Source organism: Ambystoma mexicanum, chromosome 9 (assembly GCF_040938575.1).
Source record: "Ambystoma mexicanum isolate Mex_15411 chromosome 9, UKY_AmexF1_1, whole genome shotgun sequence".
Lineage (NCBI taxonomy): Eukaryota > Metazoa > Chordata > Amphibia > Caudata > Ambystomatidae > Ambystoma > Ambystoma mexicanum.
The window spans coordinates 194,151,850-194,170,703 of NC_090931.1; the positions used below are offsets into that span (position 1 = coordinate 194,151,850).

General features: G+C 45.9%; 1 protein-coding gene across 3 annotated transcripts in view; it reads left to right on the top strand.

Annotated features, from left to right (window-relative positions):
* PCSK7 (proprotein convertase subtilisin/kexin type 7) overlaps nucleotides 1-18,854 on the top strand; it is a 434,758-nt gene that overhangs the window by 406,265 nt on the left and 9,639 nt on the right. For all 3 annotated transcript variants that reach the window (XM_069614474.1, XM_069614475.1, XM_069614476.1), the window contains one exon: nucleotides 13,342-13,459. In XM_069614474.1, the coding sequence (XP_069470575.1) occupies nucleotides 13,342-13,459 (118 nt within the window). The remainder of the gene's footprint in view (nucleotides 1-13,341; nucleotides 13,460-18,854) is intronic.

The window sequence follows — 18,854 nt, forward strand, 5'->3', positions numbered from 1 at the left end:
CGCCCCTCCGGACAACGGGGGCAATAACTTCATCAAATTAGCTTTATCCATCTGGGCCCAGGGTATATAGTTTGGTCTTCCTCCCCCTCTGTGTATTAGTGGAAGTTGTAATTTTCCTTTTAACGTTGCGCCCTCACCCACTTTGGTCGTCGCTGACCCCAATGACGCCATCCTCCCCACTCTATTCCTTAGTCGTCCCATCCACTCGTCATCTATTGTTCCTAGCGAGCATGCACCGTCCAGCTCCTCGCTTTCCCCTCCTACTGCCATACTCAACCTATCACTCTCATCTATTTCGCCTCGGACATCACATAGCAGGTCCTCTCTGATCCCTGTCTGCCGTGATACATCACCGATGCTCCCCTCTGGTGTTTCCACCTGTATTATTCTTGTCGGTTCTTCCTCAATTCTGAACAATATTTCACCCTTTTTCCATCCTTCCTCAATTTGTCTACTTTCACTTGATGTTCTGGATACACGTCCTGATCGAGTGGGAGTGCATGCTGTACGCTCACATATGTCTTTTATTCTTGAGAGTTCATCCTTTGCTATCGAGAGCCTCGATTCTAAATCGCTCGTTAGCTTTTCTATGTCCCCTCTCTGCGTGCTTGTCTGGGCACGCTCTCTAGTGCTTTCGTATGGTGGGGGGGCTGTTGGTCTTAGGGGTGTAGTAGTTGTAGGGGGAGGCACATAAGTAGGATCACTATACCCTGCTGCGGGGGCCGGTTTATGTAATATCGGGTACAAACTAATCACCTCTACAGGTTGTTCTGTATTTAGCTGTTCCTTTTCCTCTCTTGGAATCATCAGTGGGTTATCTGTGGTGGAAGGTAGATCAATATTTGGTGCCGGAGCTTTGGGTGGGGGTATTTCCTCAAATAGTCTCCAGAGATCTAATATCTCCTTCCTGTTTTGCCACTGTTTGCCCTTATACTTGAGGTGAATGCACGTTCGTACCATATCTAGAACGCTTTTTTCAAAAGACCCCCCCTCAGGCCAAATCTGGGGCAATCCTTCCCCTTTTAATTCTGTTACCCATTGATCGTGGTATTTCTTGATTCGTTCAGCGTATCCCGGTAAGCTCGTACAAATATGTGACAAGGGAGTTTCTGCCCCCATATTCTAAATCAATAGCACTGACCGTGTTAACCTCCTTTGCTTTTGATTACGTATAGATATGTCTAAGTATATTTTTATGGCCCAGACAAGAGCGGACTTCTCAATGATATCACGCAAGTTAAATTCACTACTAACATTCTTTCTTACTCGCCATTCCTCATTGTCTTCGCATCCCTGTTCAATCCCGCGCAATTTTCATTCACAATCAACCACCTGCTAGTTATGGTCCACACTCTCTGGCACCCCCTCGCGGTCAGTCGTTCTTCTTCACTATTCACACGGTGCGCGCACCCCTCACAATGCTTTCCCACTCACACCTCGCTTTTTTCCTCCCTTTCCTCCCTGTCCAGCTGTCCCTGTTGTTCCACTCGGGTAACTAGATACCCGTCTGCATGTGCCAGTATTTTTGATCCCTATTTCTGCTGTTTTCCCCCCTGTCTTGGTATTTTATGTTAATCAGTTCACCCCGGGCTCACTTTTAGTCCAGACCCTTACCCTCTGAGCAAAAGAATAGAAAGAAATAGCAAATACTAAAATATACTCTGTGTCTTCCCTTGCCAGACACTAATAACTTATTTTTCACTTCTTTATATATTCCCAGTACTAGTTTAGATAGCACTATGCGGCGCCGCCTTCCACCCCCTTTCGGAGCTAGGTTTCCGTCACTTCTACTTCTTCATTTACTTCTTACTCCTAATGGCCATATGCAAAGAAAAAGATAAAGAAATTTTCAAGACCCGTCTTTAGTAGACCCCCGTTATTCTCCTCCTCTACCTGTCCCCGTTCTTCTGTTCACAGTTTCCCCTCCCTTCCCCTTTACGATCGCTCGCACTCGGTACTCACGTGCCCGTCTTGAACCGATAGTCTCCGAAACTGGGTCCGTCCAGGCGGTGTGGCCTTTCTGCTCAACAGTCAACCCCGGCTCCGGCGAGCGGTACTCAAAGGGGATTTTTCAACGGGGATCTCGTACCCCCTCTAGTTTGAGTGCGCACTTCTAAGCGTACCGGTCGCCGTTGGCGGGTAGCTTCCCGGAGCCGGCTCACCGTGCGTTTCCCTTTTTGACCGGAGATTCTCGTGCCAAAAGGGGGTCGTTAAACGGAGTTAGGAAAAATAATTTGGAGATATCACGCTATCGGGGTCACCACTGAAAGGAAGCGCCCCCAATTTCAGCACGATCCTCCCCGCAATGAGAGACAATAAGGGACTCTCCCGTAATGGGAATAAGGCCAAGACAGAGTGCGGGTGAGCGTAAGTGGGAGTTTATCCAAAGAGTAGGGCATGCAAAGAACTCTGCAACCTCCGAGAGCGCTCTGTCTGACAATAGCAAAGACAGGCGTATTTCTAATACAAAAAACGTCATCAGAACCTACACACTATAGGGGGCACAAGTGAATTGGGATTGGGTGGCGTCGACTAACTATAGGTGTTGCTGCAGCGTGGTTGGTCTTGGCATGAGGACGTCACTGGTCAGCCTCGTGGGTTGGGTTGGGCCTGGCAGGCCAGCTTGAGGTCATCCGAGCGGTGTTGGTATGCTGGGGCAGCCTGTGACAAAGATGAATACCTTTCCTGACTCGTTTGCCCTAGGCCATGCACACTGCAGTTATTCAAGAAACGACATTTAAGTTCATCAATAAATCGCTCAGCAGTTTATCTTATAAAATAAATGCAACACATGAGGAATGCACCTCGTGAGAGGTCTGGTGGTTGTCGGTTGGGGTGAGATTTACCTGTGTCCTATTGACCGGTATTTTAGGTCGAGGGGCTGGGCTCTGGGGCCTGGGCCGAATGATACATGTCTGTCTGCTGCGTTAGAAGTTATTATATAAATGGGTCTCTGTGTCTTGTCCCAGCGTTGGGGGTCGTCTTTGCACGGGGTCATGATTCTTAGGGTGGTCTAGGGGGGTTGTGGGATTTACGAGAGGGTGCTGGTAGATCTGTGGATTCAAACGTGGGTTTATTACCGCGCTGTAAATAACACAGGTGGCGGGCTGTGGCCTTGGGTGCGGTACCGGGGCCTCTGACTCTCTGAAGCGGCTCCAGCTTGGTTGGGGGAGGAGAGGGAGCGCGGCACATGCCTTAGCTTCTTCGTCTGGCAGGCTTCGTAGGGTGGGAGGGAGAATGGCCTTGCATATATTCACAAAGGTTTTTTCCTCGTGCGTTGCTGACTTTTGAATGCAGAACTTTTATAATGTTTTGCCTTATTTTGATCTTATTTAAACACACATCTATATTTCAATTTCGTTACACATTTCTTTAATACATTCGGTCCGAGTACCTTTTCATTACATGGTATTATATCTACTACAGTGTTTAAGTATTTATATACATTCGACGGTACATGAGGTAGAACTATGTTATGGACCACAGAGATTGACGGTTGCCACTATGGGTGACTTAAGACGATATATAGGGGTTCATGTGTCTACATATGACTTAAAGACACTTTCTCTGTGATCTAGCAGCATTAGTACAGTCACAATGTGAAGTCATATAAACATTTCACTTTTATGGCTAATTCATAGTTTGCAAATTCTGTTTAAGAAGAGCAGTTCACTAATATCACTACTTGAATTCATTTCTGCGTCGCCCTGGCCTCGCGGACCAGGTCACACGGGGTGCAGTATTACATTGTGGATAACAGACTGTTACAGTGTTAATATCTGGTGTTAGCTCGTACCCAACTTTCTCATGGGAACGCGCTCGCAGCGGAGCTGCCATGGTGCTGCGGCGGCAGAGATGCATGAAAGGCCCTCCAAAGGTGGGGGCCGCGCTACAGTGCGCTGAACTCACGCCATCTTTGCTAGACAAGATGGCTTCTAGGCCTAACTGAATTTTTGTATATGCAGGGAACGGATACGTGTGGGCAATGTCGTCGGCGGGTGAACCCTCCTCCACCTGGGCCCGGGTGGCATGAGGGGACGCCCACCGAGTCATGGTCCTCACCTGGGGAGAAGGCTGCAGGTGAGGAGGGCCTCGCGGCCAGTCCTCCCCTACACAGATCCTACAACAAGCATCTTTTACAACTATGTTACAATTGAGTTCGCCTTGTGTCCACGCTTGGCGTTTGCACTTCATTGTCTTAGACGTGCATTCGTGGATTAGTCTTGTGCGCACAGGCAATGCTGGGACAACAGTTCATACTCAGTACAAGGCCTCATTACCTAGTCTAAACAGTCAGCTCTTGGTCAGTTTAACATTAACAGAACTCAAAGGTCGACAGGCTTGGTTGCAAGTTGAAAACACAGTCCACCATTTCAGAACAGAGAACATACAAACAGAAATCAAAATGGCGGATGATTCTAAAATGACAGCAAAGTCGATACAAAATCAGAACTTTGCAACACGGTTTTCTTCACAGAGCAACTAGGCTTAGGCCAATATAAATCAAAAAGGAGGCATAATATGATTTCCGTTTAACAACTCCAGCCTTCCTACACTACACTACTATACCATGCAGGATACCTAAGACACACACATTCCCATGGATTCTTATAAAGTAGGACTTCCCCAAGAAACACGGAGACGAGGAAGAACATTGAGTACAAGGATGACTAACACTGGGACGAGGAACAAGTGCAGAGCAGTGTGGATTAATCCTCTAACGAGTACAAGCGCACTAGTCAATTTGCATCAAGCAAATGTGAATGGAACATAAAAAGAAGCAGGATCCTTATGGAGGGAGAGACCCTCCCAGGAGGAAGCAGGAGATTTGAATCCCAGCAGTGAAGGAGACGGGAGATGGAATATACTGAGAGCGTGATACTTACCCGTCAGAGATGTTCCCAACACGTCTGTTGTACTCAGACGGTGGAGAGAAGCAGACACCTGGACGAACAGCTGAACGGGAAGGCTGAAGTTGGGGCACCAAGCCCAAAAGCAAGGAACCACTTCAGTCTCTGGAAGCAGCACATGGCCACCGTAAAACGGAAGCTTGTCGGCAAGCTCTACAGTGAGGTCAGGCCGGTTGGCGGTAGACCTGAAAGACGGGAGGACTGCCAAAAAGCGGTCGGGGACCCATGTCGGCTTATAGGCATCTTCATAGTCACAGTACCTGACAGGCCAGTATACCAGGTGGACAGAATAGGAGGGGGAAATAGGTGTGAGCCTCTGATCCACACCCACAAATCCAAACCAAGCCTTCAAAGAAAACTTCATAGTCGCAGTACCTTGCAGACTAATATCCAGGTGGATGGAGACCAGAGAAAGACGTGTGTGAGGCTGAGACCCCATCCCTCCGAGCTAAACAAGGCATCCAAAAGGATTATCATTATCATAGTGCCTGGCAGGTGAGTATACCAGGCGGGCAGAATCTAGCAGGAAACCAGTGAGAGTCTGGGACCCATACCCATAAAAGGAGTAGTAGTTCAAGTGAAACATCTGTGGAGAGCGGCAAGGATAGAGAAGCACAATACCTACATCGTTCTGAGAAGTAGCTCATGGGAATGAACTGTGGAGAATGGCAAAGACCGAGCAGTACAATACCTCTTCTTTGCTGGGACATCTTGAGACATGGTAATTCCAGTGAAATGTTTGTGGAGAACGGCAAAGCCTGAGAAGCCCCATACCTCTTCTTTGCTAAATATACCTACAATATCCTAAGACGTAGTTGTTCATGTGAAACATAACTGGAAGATTGTGAAGATAGAAAAGTACAGTATCTCTTCTTCACCACAATATTTGAAGAAACAGGGGAAGGAAAACATCCTGCCTGGCAACCATCTATGAACTTTGAAGAAACTCAAATGCCCAGAAGGAGCAGATCATCATTCTGTATTGATCAAAGACGTCTGTATTATTATTTTGTAGTGTTGGTGGCAAAGCTAGGATTTTACATGATGGTGCACCTTTTGTTTTTGGACATCCTGACTTGTTCCTTAGTTTTAGTTGAGGTAGGGAAAACCTCTTATTACTAGGGAGAGACGGGTTTCTACACTATTCTGTTAAAGGTCTATAGCAACAACGATACCATCTTTGTGTCGGTCTGATACTTCTGCACTCTTACAGCTGCCACCCGTACAAGGTGCCATAGGACCCTCAATGTTTCCACCAGTGCAAGCATTGTGATCACCATCAGTAGCGTGATGGCTAACTGTTGAAGGACAGCTAAGATCCCTACTGTTCAGATCCTCCAGCAAAGGAGGGGCAGAGCCAAGGTGCTGTAGAAGAAAAATGGGGCTGCTTACTGGTTTTCCTTTCCACTTGAGAAACTGCTGCAAGTAATGCAGATGAGGCACTAAACATCCCATCCCATCCATCTACAGAGGTGCTCCTTGACAGCCTGTGTGAGAGGGAGTCCTAGGCCACACACACAACCCAGTGTTGATTGGCGCCCAGACACACCAGACAGCAAATGAGGATCAAACTCTGCTGCTTCCTGACATCTCTCGAACAGTCTCCCTCCAATGCATCTAGCCTTGCCTATGGAGCCAGTACTAGATCAGAATAGGGTGTAAACTCCTCAGCATCTGGATGAAGAGCAAGCTCCAGTGAATCCTTTAATACTCCTTCAACAGGACGTCTCCCCTCCCCCACACACCAAACACCACCTCCTAAACTGGGGAGGTACTGCCTGGACCATCCAGAGCCTCCTGGAAATGGGGCTGCTGATCTGCCCTCTTCAGCAACAGGAGATCAGGCAATACCTCTTCGGTAGAATGAGCTGGCTGAGGCAGCCAAAGCTTGGCAAATGCCTTGTTTGGATACCCCAACTAATAGAAGGCTGGCACTTGGTTATAGCCAGCCTCTCAGAGATTGTCCGTCAGGGAACTGTGCGCCATCGCCTTAATTGCAGCTGCCTCCCTTTTTAATTTTTTTTAATTTTATTTGGTTTAGTTGTACATTACATCTTTTCAAATAGTATATAATTCATTTTACATCTTAATATCATAAATGATATAAAAAGAAAGCATTTATAATTCACAAGCATATTTTTCGTCTGTATGTTCCCTTCATCTAATATCTCATAGCAAGTGGTAGTCTAAAATCATCTGAGCAGATTGTCTTAAATTAGCTTCACATACAACCATACATGATTTCTAGCTATGAATTTTCATTTGCTGCATCTTTAAAAACATCTGAAGTTTCGGGCCTCTATATTGTACATCCTTTCGTCTAGTAACACATTAAATTTTATGGACAAAGTCTATTGTAGCAGTACTTAACAATTTGTTGCGCATTCATAATCATGATCCACATTACATTGGGCGTGCGATATTTGCCAAGGAATTTGTGAAAGTACTCTTCCTCATGGAAGATAGTGCTAAATTGCACTATATGTTCTAGTGTTTCAGGTTGAGTGTCAAGATTGCAAAATCCGCATGCACTTTTGTGCACGTGATTCTCATCTCTTTTTTGCAGCAAGTAGTGTTCTTGTCGGCCATAAATCAAATCATTCATTTGATTTGGATATATTTTATCGGGAAATCTTGTTCGATATTTGTGAATTTGGTTGAACATTTTGAGATCAAAAATGCAATGCTTAAAGACTTTATATTGATTGCAGTTAGTCTCGGTCTTAGCCCAGTCGTGATACCAACTTTTTTTTTTTTTTTTTTTTGCCCCAATAGGGGTTAGACACTAGCATAATTTCATTAATGTCAGCTTCTCTCATGTTCTCTATGCAACTCTTCTGCCATGTGCTTAACGGGTGGTTATCTTTATGTTCTATGATATTCACAATTATTGGTATCATGGTTAGCTTAAATGTCTTTCATTAGGCATTTTCTATAAAATGATAGAGTTCCATGATACAACAGCATTCAAGGATATCTGGCCTAGCTCATAGCGAATTACAGCAATAGGAAAGCTTTTAGGCACCGGCAGTAACTCTTCCAGAATAAGTCCTCGAGATAATCCCAATTGGGATGAGACTCTGGGCATTTAAACTGCTCGCCATAAGTCTGTGATGACGTTTTGCTTATAAAATGTCAACAATGGGAGATAAGTAAATGTTCCATTATTTATGGTGAATCACTTTTGCTTGTGAGCACAATGATTGCATTTTGTACTTCATTTCAACTTTATAGTTTTTCAGATGTATGATTGTTGATATTTAAACCCAAATATTTATATTCATGTATGGTGGTAAGTGTTACTGTACCGATTTGCCTTTTGAAGCCAGAATTTGTATTGTTTACTTTGATGTTTTGGATTATTAAAATGTTTGATTTCGTAGTAGAATTATCTGCACCAAATCTTTCAAGAGCAGCAAGTTGTCTTTGCAGACCAATTGGGGTTTGATCGAACAAAATAAGATCATCAGCATGCAGTAGCCAAGCTATAGGCTGATCACCCAATTTAGGAGGGAAAGCTCTAACTGAAGCTATGTGTTTGTGAATATTTTTGATATAAAAATAAAAGTGTAGCTGCGAGAATGCATCTTTGTTAGCCCACGATCCGTCTTTATCGGGCGAGATAATAAGCCTTGTTGATTTAGTTTGACACGAATAGAGGTGTTGGTATAAAATTGTTGTAGCAAGTTTACAGTATATGGTGTGCAACCGGACAATTTCAGTTTCTGCCATAGAAGTGTGCGAGAGACAGAATTAAATGCTTGTTTGAAGTCTATCACAGCCATATATAATGGTTGATTTGATATGGCTTTCTTTTTAAGGGCAGCTACTATATGTACAATTGAAGCTGTACCCACTACTCTGAGAAATCCTGATTGGGAGGTATCTAGCATGTTTGATTCTTTTAGCTATTCAGTCAGGTCTCTTAAGATTAATCTTGCATACATTTTTCCCGGGGTATCCAGAAGCGCAAGGGGTCTATAATTTGTTGTTAGATTGCGAGCACCCTTCTTGAATATCGGTATTAATATGGATTGCTTCCATAATTGAGGATAACACCCGTGTATTCCACAGTTTGGAATATAACGAGTAGTATTTGAGACCATTGATCAGGATAGGCTTTCATATTACTGTTAGATATCCCATTAGGGCCAGGAGCTCTTGACGAGCTTCACTTTTTAATTTGTGAATGAATATCCGTTACATCAAATTTTTATGTAGCTGAAAGGTTGGTATAGACTTCTGGTTAAATAGTAGTGCCATTAGGATCTGCAAAAAGGTTGGAAAAATGGTTTATCCATTCCAGTTCACCTGCTGCATTTAGTAGTAACAAGGGAGTCCCTGTATCTGCTCCTTTGTTAAGAAGATTCCAGATTTGTGCACTGGACTTGGATATTAGTGCAGCAAGCATGTTTCATTAGCTTTTTGCATCAGGAGTAATTTGTGTTGAAATAGAAAGTTCTTGTAGGAAATTCAAATGCCTGCAGCCTTTTTCTTGCGCTCTTGGAAGGAGGAGGCTTTGATATTTCTTATCTCAAGTCTCATCTTCATTTTTCTCTCACTAATTTCGGGATCATGTGTGTGCATTTCGGTGAATGCTGTGGGTGGTAAAACTACTTCTTGTTGGGAAAGCGTTAATGTATTGGTGTACGTTTCTTGAAGGTAATGAGATGAGTTCGTTTCATGAGCAAAAAAGGTTTAAAGTTATTTTTCTGACAGAATGTTTAGATTCGGTATTGACCATTTAATACGATTTCTGCCCTCAGTCAATTGCAGATTAGGTACTAACATTGTTGTGGAGAGTATAGAATTTAAATTCATTTTCATTACATTTCATTTTCTCTGCTTAGTCTTTAAATCTCTCCATGGTCTTGCTCCCCCTTCTCTCCTCCCTCCTCTTTCTACTCTCCCTCCCGCTCCCTTCGGTCTGCTGACCACTTCCTTCTCACCGTTCCTCCATCCCCTTGTGCCCCCTCCCGCTTCAGCTCCTTGCCCCCCTGCACTGGAACTCCTTACCTCTCTGTCCACGCCTATTCCTTCCTTGTCCTCATTCCGCACATCCCTTAAATCTCTCCTCATTCCCCGCCATGAAACCCCTCCCCCTTCTTGCTCCACTTCCTTCCTTCATCTTTCCCCTTGATCATCTCCCTCCCCTCTCCCGAACCCCCTCACCCTGCGTCAAAGGGGGTTCAAAGTCTTTTCCTCGAGCTGCTCTGACTCCTGGCGTACCTCCTTACCGTCCTTCTACATGCTCATCCCTCTACCCACCTTACTTAAACATGTGGTTCCCTCACTCTTCTTCTACCCAGATCTTCTTTCCACCTTCACCTCTACAACGCTTCACCACTTCCTCCTCACCTTGCCTTCTCAGCAATTTCTTCTCGAAGACCTCTTCCTTCGAAACCTTGAGTGCCTGATTTGCCACCACTTCCTTAGTTTCTTCTGTCCTTTCTCCTTAGTTTCTACTATCCCTCCTTCTGAGTTTTACCCCCTCCTCCTCCTTGGTTTGTCTTGCCCCCTCCCCCTCCTTGGTTTGTCTTGCCCCCCCTCCTCCTCCTTGGTTTGTCTTGCCCCCTCCTCCTCCTTGGTTTGTCTTGCCCTCCCTCCTCCTTGGTTTGTTTTGCCCTCCTCGGTTGGCCTGAACCCCCCTCCTTCTCCCCCTTGACCTGTCGGTTGATCTCAGCCCCCCCTCCTCAGTTGGCCCCAATTCCTCTCCCCTCCTCGGTTGGCTTCAACTCCCCCAACACCACCTTCTCAGTTGGTCTAAACCCCCCCCCCCCCTTCAGTTGGCTGCCCTCAACTCCCCCCCTCCCCCCAATCCTCAGTTGGCCTCAGCCCCCCCCTTCCTCGGTTGCCCCTCCCGCCTCAGTTGGCCTCAAACCCTTCCTTGGTTGGCCTAAAAGGGCCAGGAGGATAGCTCAGGGGCAGCACATTTGTCTTGGAAGCAAGACAACCCATACAACACAGGTTTGAATCCCGGTATTAAGAATGTTTATAATTATGCCCCCCCTGAGTTGGCCTAAACTCCCCCCTCTACGATTGGCATCAGCTCTCTCCTCCTACTTCTTCTCTTGCTCCTGGACATCTCTAGTCCCAAACTCTGGGGTCTCTCTCCCCAACCTCCTGGAGCTCTCTCTCATACTTTCTCTCCCCAACTATTTGGATCTCTCACTCGCTCTCCCCAAACCCTTGGATCTCTTGCTAGAACTTCCATCGTCTTTGAAGGCTTCTCCCCTCTTCTCCTCAGTCTCCAGCATCCTATTGCCTCTTTTCTCTGGCTACTGGGTCTTGGGAACACCCCATCAGTTTCTGTAATGGAACAGTACCTCCTATGGTGGCAATATGGCAAGCCCCTGCCTCTTGTACATGGCATGTTGGAGGGTGCCCGGGTTTCCGTTCCAGCCTTATCTGGATTGTGGTGGCACCGGCCCCTTTGTCAACCCTTCCCTCCACCAGTAAGGTGACTTGAGTCACGTGGTTGTCACATGAACCATTCACACCCATGGCCTCATCTGACATAAAATTCGTTTTTGGAAGACTGCCTTCTTAGTGGGACTAACGTTTGGTATTGGAACCTTAAACTGTCTTTCATATGGATAATGTGGTCATCCTGCTTTTCTCTCCAAAATGGTCTCTACTTTTCATATCAACCAAGAGGTTGTTCTGCCCACAGGCTTTCCACTGCCTCAATGGTGGGCAGAGCGTACTCTTCGCTTTCCAGATAGTCGCCCTGCTCTGAAATTCTATGCTTTTGGGGTCTAACCAAGCTTGAAATCTTGAAAGCTTCTGTAATGGTAGGCTGAAAAACGATGGTCTTGAGGGTTCCCTTGATTCATTCCAACCCTTAAAAGTCATCACCTTTCTGTTTTGGTTAAATTATATCTGAACAGGTCTAAAGCCTTTAGAAAGAATGATAAACCTATTGTGGGTGAGCTATGGTTTCATCAGCCACACTTAACTCTACTACATTTAGTTTGACTGAACTAAAGGTAGACTACTAAGTAAATATGGTTGAAAAGACATTGAGCCCTTATTGTGATTTTGGCAGTTGCCAACCGGGTAGGAAAGCTTCCAATTCTGCTATTGCCTGGTGGCTATTATCAGGCTGCAGGAGAAGGCTCTCCTAAAGTTCTTGATGCTAGTTCAGTTGGTGCGGAGGCCATGGCTGTGGCTTTCCAAGGGCATGTTCCTTAGGAGAGGATTTATCAGCCACGCTGACTATTGTGCTTTCTATTCTATAGTCTCTCTCCGCCATACGCCCATTCCCCCATGCCCCAAGTAAGATGTCAATAGCCCCACTGGTGTGGAGGAAAAGGAACTGCTGGACATTGCCAGGAGGCCAAACCAACGTGCATGGAGGCCTTTGCCCTGCATGCAAATACAGACGATGTGCCATCTTTAAATTTGAAGGACTGTATATGCAAACTGCTCCTGTCCTGGCCCCCTAGGATGGACATCCAGAAGTATGGAGGAAAGGGGACTATGGATTAAGAGTACAGAAGTAGCTATAGTGAGTAACTTTCATCCCCCTCCCCACTCTGAAAACCTTGGGCTGCTTCTTGCCGCTGCTCCCTTTTTACATGGCTTTTTTTCCTGACATTTCACATACACCAAATAGTCCGACAGGTGCCCCGGTTCAGTCTGATCTTTTTCATTACATGCTATTAGATAAATGTTCACACCACTTTTATTTTCGTATACATCTGGCTAGTTTTTGTAAAAATGGTTATGTCCCCTGGCTGGTCTATAATTTGCTCCACATTCCAACGTCTGATTTGCATTTTGTGCTCTTTTGCCCAAACCCTTTGCCGATTGAAAAATACACATGCACACACACACCTGTTTTTTTTTTTTCACCCCACACACACACACCTGTTTTTTACCCCACACACACCTTTTTTTTACCCCCACACACCTGTTTTTTTCACCACACCTGTTTTGTTCACCCCCACACACCTGTTTTGTTCACCCCCACACACCTGTTTTGTTCACCCCCACACACCTGTTTTGTTCACCCCCCACACACCTGTTTTGTTCACCCCCCACACACCTGTTTTGTTCACCCCCCACACACCTGTTTTTTTTCACGCCCCCACACACCTGTTTTGTTCACCCCCCACACACCTGTTTTGTTCACCCCCCACACACCTGTTTTGTTCACCCCCCACACACCTGTTTTGTTCACCCCCCACACACCTGTTTTGTTCACCCCCCACACACCTGTTTTTCACCCACACACACCTGTTTTTTCACCCTCCCCCACACACCTCTCTCGCTCTCTCGCTCTCTCGCTCTCTCTCATTATTTGTCCTCCAGGTGGCTCACACTGTTTCTTGTTTCTGTTCTATATTCCAACACACTATTGCCTGGTTCACATCTTCACTTCTTTTTCCAATTCACCCTCCATGTTGACTTTCTCTTTTTTTCATAGGCTGGTAGAGCATGCTATGAGCGGTCAGTATTTGGACAACAGCTTTTCTCTTCCGTGTCCTCCGGGACTCGAGATCTCTGAGAAGGAGACCTACAGAATCACAAGCAACACACTTAAGGTGAGTTATCTTTAAAGTCCTGCTTCATCCCCACCAGGGGACATTTTAGATTCGGGCTATCATTAAAACCGTTTTCAAATTAAACTGGTGGTCCTCAGGAATGGGGCGCATGATGGTGCACTGACTTTTAAACGCTACGCGATGTATACCCAAATATTCGCCCTCTGCACGGTCTGACAGCAGGGCTTTCTTTACTGCAAGGACAGCATTCAAGTCTGGATCTCACAAGATCACACTCCAATATAAGGTGAAGGGTTTTATATAGAGGGGCCTCAGGCAGCAGTCACAGGGGGAGAAGTGCTCTGCAGTCTGCTATGGAGAGCTCAGCTACCTGGTCCAAAACTATGTAAGAGCATGCTTTTGCCATCTGAGAGATTTACAGGGTCTTCATTCCTGCGTCCAAAGGACAGCATGTCATTCTCATGCCTCAAGAAAACAATTATTTTCAAGATGGTCCACATCTGCAGCAGTGGGTTTTACAAAGGAAAGTCTGCATCCAGCAATAGGAGGCACTGTTCTGGAACCTAAAAAGCAGATAGCAGTGGCTTCCCCTGAAAGATAGATGCCCAGCGGTATAGTATTGTCCTTGCCCCTATGTTCAGGATGTGGGCGATCCCAAGAATAGATAGATTGGTCCCCCATATCCAACAAAGCAGGATAGAGAAGCTACCGCTGCTATGCAAAGTTTGAAAATACCCATTTTCGATGCACTCATTCATGCTGTTGTGGTCCCAGTAACCAATGCCGTGGTTGGGGAGAGTTTTCATAGACCGTCTACAACATTGGTGTCAGATTTTTTTTTCTGCTGTTCTGGAACAAATGGTTACATAATTAGCCATGGTTGAAAACTGTTCATACCAAAGGGTCTTTTCACCCTTGCCCCTTAGTGACCTTTTGTCACCTGGAAATTGTATTTTTTTTTCCCAGGGAAAATATATTCCTATGACTTTCTTACCAAATACCTCCTCCCCCCTCCCGCCCCCACCTCAACACATGTGTTTATGATGTAAATGTTTTTCTTGGGCTCTTAAAGGAGGAAATGCATTGAGTGTTCTCCAGGGGGGCTTTTTAGTCCGTTGCCCCTGGCACATGTTGCATTGAATAAGTTATAATGACAATCTTTACTGGCCGTTTGTTGTTCTGACAGCTCTTCCCCATTCCTCCACTTTTTGTGGACCCTTGTGGGATGCCATCTGATTAGGGATTGGACCGGAGTAATCTGCACAGCATAATTAAGAAAAGCAAAGTCTTGTCCTCATGAAGGCAGTAAAGGCAGAAAGAGTGTTCGTCCTCCTTGAAGACGTTCTGCAGCTGGCATCCAGGGCAGACCCTGAACAGCTTTCCGGGCGTCGAGCTTCCCTTCTCCTGGGCCATCTCCGAGACAGGGCCTGAGAAGCTTCTGGAGTCCTCCGAAGTGTAGCTCGACGAAATCTTCACCCTTGAGGGGCACAGATGAATCCGACACGGGTCCCCGTTGATCGGATGTAGGATCGGTGGAGCTTGAGGCTCTTTTAACCGAAAGAATCGAAGTTTTTTGTAAAAAGCGCGAAAAAATAGCACTAACGCTCGAGAGCAATAGCACGAGGATCCCAACACATGAACGTGCGGTAAAAATCTGAAGATGGCTGCCAGAGGCGGTGCTTAGGTAGAGGGCAGTCATTGGCTGTGGTCAGCATGACGCAGAGACCAGTGATTGGTTATTACTACGAAAGACAGATCAGAAACGAAACTGATACTGGTTTTTTCTTTACCGAGGATTCCCAGCCTGACGACGGGGAATATTCATGAGCATGTGAATCCATGCCAGACCCATGCTGGAGAACAACAGTTACAGGTAAGTAACTTGTTCCTTACTGGCTCTGGTGACCAAAGGTAGTGTGACTCTGGGAGCTGGGTATCTTCCAGAATCAGTGAACGATGGGCCCAGAGGTGGTGTGGTGAGAATCCCCATGTCACCCACCAAGGGTCTCCGCCCCATGGTAGGCTTCCATTGCAAAGCACAGAAGACCACCTAGCCTTAGCCTACCATAGTTGGGACCCAATATATTGCACCCACTAGAACTCACAGAAGGGGATTGGCAGTTCCACACTATGGAAACCTGAAAATAAGGCCAGGAACAGCTCTGCATTCCCTAGTGTACTAGCCCAGCAGCTGAAATGTATTTTTTGTATCTGTTTTATGAAGGCTTTTATAATTGGATGGGGGAAATTGTGACAGTAAATGAGAAACATATTTTAAATATGCCAACTTTAGAAGAAAAAACAATGTTGTAATTGATGGATTTCAAATGGCATGTTAAGGATTTGTTGGTATATTTTAAATGTTATTAGATAGTTAAGGGTAGTTGGGAAAACGTGTGTATTTTAATGAGATGTAATACAAATGTAGTGGGCATTACTTATAACATTGGCTGAATATTTTGTATTAAGTAATTTATCCAGCGGAATACTGTCTTATATGATTATCTTATCATTCAGATGCTCTCACCTTCCCAAATAGCACAAGCCATGTGAAGAGTTTTGGATCTGATCTCAACTTTGTCTTTCCGTCACTGCAGGAAAGTCTTGTCTGGAGAACACCCAATGTCTGTCGCTCATCTGCTATGGTAGCAGCACTTGGGTGTGCATGCCTGTCCTCCAGGGGATAGGCTGATCATTGCCAATCTTTGCTCTTTTTTTCAGTTCCGAGTTGGCTCTTCCTGCCTTCTTGTTCAAGGGGATTCTGGGTCTCATGTCATTGTATCTTAATGGCAACTCATGCTATACTCTGCATGAGACAACTCTGCAGTGGATTTCCTGTCCATTCCCTGCAGTACTCTTATTCTATGAGAAACAAGTTCAGCTCTCTCGGGCCGGGGCTCTACCTTGGGCCACCTGCATATTGGCCGTCTCCCTCTGCATCATCCCCGCCCCCCCTGCCCTTTCATCCCCAACCCGATGTCCGGTTCTGCCTCGATTCCATTCTGGAGGGACAACTGCTTCATTGTCTTAAATTCGTCATTGCATTGCCGCAGGGGTAATTTCAGCATTAGTGTTTTCCCCTGTGGCATCTCCACTCATGCCCACTGTTAGATGATCACGTTCTGCATTTGGCAAATTCAGATACAGGCGTTTAACATGCAACATCTATGCTTAATAAGACTTCAACCCTGGCATTGGGGTATTGGACAAAGTATTTTCCGTATGCCAGTCATGTGGCAGGGTCCCTCGACACAAGGGTGGCTTCCCTCAGCAAGATGGCACAGGCTCCTCAGGAGCAGCAGCTCGGAAGGAAGAACTTCAGGGCTATGGCCTCTCACCTCTTGTCTGTATCACTGCACAGAATTCTTAATTTCCTCTTTATGCAGCACAAGGATCCCAGTGAGGCCTTTCGCTGGGGAATTCTTTCTCCTTTGTGAGGGACAGTTCCTCTATACATATACACTGTTTCCTGTGACTGCCAATATAGTCCACAAACTAGGGCAATCTTTGCAGTATGCTTATGGTTGCAACTCTTTGGCCCATGAGGTATTGTTTCTATCATTTAGAATGATCAGCGTCCCTCCTCTGCCCTTCTGGTATCTCCAACACTTCTCAGTCAGGTAATTCTTCACCCCAAGCCCTCTGTAATCACTGAGCACTTTGGTTCCTACATATATTTAATGTATGGACATATACAGTTTGTGGGAACATGAGGCTTTCTGCAGAAAATAAGATCTTTCAAGTAGCCCAGACAGCAGTACTGCAGTAAATGGGTACGATTCTGCTGTTTGTCCCTTCAGAAGCGTGCTACTCCCCTCCATGCATCCCTAGATTATGTTCTGTCATTCAACGCTTCCTTGGCTACATCTGACGTTATGCTAGATTCATAACGGGCATATCTTTTTGCTATGGGTGCATAGCTCCGTTGTGGTGATGCTCATTGCAAAATCCCATTGTGAAGAGGCACTTTAATGGACTCGTGAAACTCTCCTGAGTGATTAAGAACCCACATTAATATTGAGACCTGAATGTGGTGCTCTGTGCACCAAACATTTGGATCCATGGAGTCGGCAACATCAATCTTGCTGCTTGGAAGACCGCTTTCTTGGTGCCTCACTTCTCACAAGCAGATCTGTGAGCTACAAACCCTTAGCTGCCAGGAGATCCCTCAGCTTTGTTTTTCTAATCTCTGCTGCACCGAGTGCTCTGATCCTGGGGACAAGCCGTAATGAGGGTGCATGTCTGGTGGAAAAAGGACTATGGAGATATGGAGAAGGAGTAAGTCATCACTACGGTGAGAGGTATGACAAAGAGCAAGTTTAACTCACCGGACAAGATAACTGTATACATATTTGATATGCAGCATTCATTCAAAGCATACAGTTCTCTCATTGAGTCGAGTTAGCCATAAAGAAAATGGACCTGAGACCACAGCTGATGCTTAATCCGGCCTCAGAGGAGAGTAAAGGAATAGGTTAGTAGCAAGGGGGGGGGGGCATGTGGCCATGCTATCAAATGCAAAGAAAGGGCTTTGGGAGGGAAGGCTCTCCAATGAGCTTTAGGTTGGCTGTGGTGTTGTCAGCACGGTCAGCAGTTCCCGGTCATATCGCTGCTTATTGGTACTGTGATTCGGCCTACCCTCTGAATGAATACCTGCAACACATTCCATATAAATGACTGAGATGAAAAGGGGGAGGTTAGCTGTATGCCACAGGCGCCTGCACGCTGAGAAGATTTTAAAAAAGATGCATCGCCAGCATACACCCAGAGTGTGAAGGAGATGCATGCCTGCTAAGCCAAGATATGTCAAGATGAGGGAAGTTGCTTCCATACCACATGCCTCCGCCCCTGGATGCACTTTTGTGGAGCAGTGTGATGAGGGTGCGGATATGTCCAGCCTGGCCAACAGATGGAGCCCTCTAGGCCTCACTGGAGGAACGTCACATTGAAAGAAATGCCACTCGTCCCAAAACGGGGGCTGACGATACCGGGTCGGAAGGAATAACCTTGAAGGTGCAATGAAAGGCGGTCTAGCGGGTATCGAGAACAAACTGTGGCATCAGAGGGAAGTAGCCGATCTGGCCATATGCAGCCTGGACAATACAAGGAGTGACTTGAACATTTTGTGCCGGCCGCGCATCAAGATAAAGAATGATGCGGGTGCGTTTCTAGAAGAAGGGGCGGTCTGAAAAACGATAGCAAAGACTTGATATTGCACATTGTGTACAGGCGGCTGACCCCTGACTGAGGAAGACTTTGTAATGTAGTAGCGCAAAAATAAGTAAAATATAGTGGGCAGAGAATACTTCTATCCCAGACTCAAGCCATCCTGAGAACCTGGATTAGATATTGAGAAATGTCAGTTTAAGTGTCGATAGCAGACAAAACAAGAATGTCCTATCCAGGGGCGGCTGGTTTTCTCATAAGGGAATGC